Below are 1827 nucleotides of genomic sequence, written 5' to 3'. Positions count from 1 at the left end.
ACCCATCTGAGGAGATGGCACTCAAGTCCCTCGGTTCTCATCGCAGAGTCCCTGGACAGAGAGCCCTCCCCTAGAACTGCAGCCGTGGACTGGAACCCCCCGCCTCCTAAACCCTAATAAATGTTCCCTGTGTCGTGCTTGCTACAGCAGCACTGTGACACTAAGACACAAACAAGTCGCTGGTTGTTCCTTTTACGTCAGAACACCTTATTTGGTTATACTAAGGCTTTAACAAGCTTCAACTCCCCAAACAGTCCAAATGATGAAGATTAAAACAACTCCCTGAGCCATTTCTGTTAAAGCTCCTTTCTGCTTTTCAAGAAATGCCAAATGGAGAGCCCACATCTAGACTCAACAGTGCAGAGTTCTTACCTCCAGCTCCTAAACCCACACATTTCAAACAACTGTACGTTCAACCATTCTTTTTGGCGGCAAACTTTTATCTGAACGCTCCATTACATTGGGAGCGCTAGGGAGCACATGGAATACATACATCGTTGCTTATTTAAAATCTGAAAGATCTGAATTCCCAAACAGATTTGCTCCTAAGTTTCATAAGCATCTGGAATTGCAGCTCAACTGAGGTAAGGGGCTTATTAGAAATGAAGAAGAAGAAGAAGAAACCCTTCTGGATCAGTATGTAAATTTAGGCATCAGAGTGAAGGGAATTGGATTTAATGACTTCTGAAATCCTTGACCATTATTAAATGCTAGGATTCCGCCTGGTTGATTTCGACCCTGAAGCACATAACAAATTATGCTGAAGTCTGAATTATGTTAAATTCCTATAGACGCATGGGTATTCAGGGAGCTGGACGTGACAGGCACCCATTCTTACAAGTGTCTTGAAGGACGTGGTTTGGTTCAGGACTAATAATACCTGCTGGGCCAAGCACAGAAACCATGTCTTCCATAATAGTCTTGTGGACCTCGGGATGCGACAGGATGAACGCCAATGTCCAAAAGGCAATCTTTAAAAAGAGGAAGACGTATGTCAGTGTGTGAATTTTTATGAAAAACTTTTATGAGCAAAAATGCATATCTAGTATTGACCCGTGAACTCCTGCCCGCTCATCAATTCTGACTCCCAGCAAGACGTGAGCAGCCATGGAGAGCTGTGCTCCACAGGGTCCCGCAGGCTGTGAGTCCACTCCTCTCAGATCAGGTCCTCCTTCACAGAGACTGCGGGGCTGGGTTCGAACTCCCAACCCTTTGGTTAACAGTCAAGTGCTTAAACATTTGTGGCACCCAGGAACTCCTGAATTTTGTATTAGCCAGAACATTTCAGAGAAACACAGACAATGTTTAAATCCATTTTAAAAGAATGGTACTAAAAGGCACCTGTGTAAATTTAAATTTTATAAATGAGAAAGATGTTAGTGACCACTGATTTGGAGTTCCAGTGCAGGGCCCTGGTTCTGGGGGGAGGCTCTCTCTCCAGAGGCTCTGGAAAAAGATCCTTGGAATGTGTCACATTTGTAATTCTATTCTGTTATCACGAGGGGGCTTCAAAAAGTTCACGGGAAAATTCCAATATCTTGTGGCTCTCTCCCTCAGGAAATTTCTTTTACAGATTTATTGACATATAATTTGCCTATCATTGCAATTTAATAGTTCAATCATATTAAGAAGAGTTGTGCAATCATTACCACAATCAATTTTAGAAGACTTTCTTTCTTCTTCTCACTGTTGTTAGCTCCCCACTCCCCACCATAACCCTGGGAAATAACTAATCTAGTTATGTCTCTACTGATTTACCTATTCTGGATGTCACATATATAAAAACATATCAAATTAAGCATAAAAAACAATGACAAAATAAAACAG

General features: G+C 42.1%; 1 protein-coding gene across 1 annotated transcript in view; it reads right to left on the bottom strand.

Annotated features, from left to right (window-relative positions):
* Positions 1 to 1827, bottom strand: part of LOC101659857 (24-hydroxycholesterol 7-alpha-hydroxylase) — a 72101-nt gene that overhangs the window by 44808 nt on the left and 25466 nt on the right. Inside the window, exon 5 of the mRNA XM_004710882.2 lies at positions 881 to 971. Coding sequence (XP_004710939.1) covers positions 881 to 971 — 91 coding nt within the window. The remainder of the gene's footprint in view (positions 1 to 880; positions 972 to 1827) is intronic.

Source organism: Echinops telfairi, unplaced genomic scaffold (assembly GCF_000313985.2).
Source record: "Echinops telfairi isolate 266 unplaced genomic scaffold, ASM31398v2 ScPeMD7_3533;HRSCAF=4204_1, whole genome shotgun sequence".
NCBI classification, from domain to species: domain Eukaryota; kingdom Metazoa; phylum Chordata; class Mammalia; order Afrosoricida; family Tenrecidae; genus Echinops; species Echinops telfairi.
This window is presented reverse-complemented; position numbering and strand designations above follow the sequence as displayed.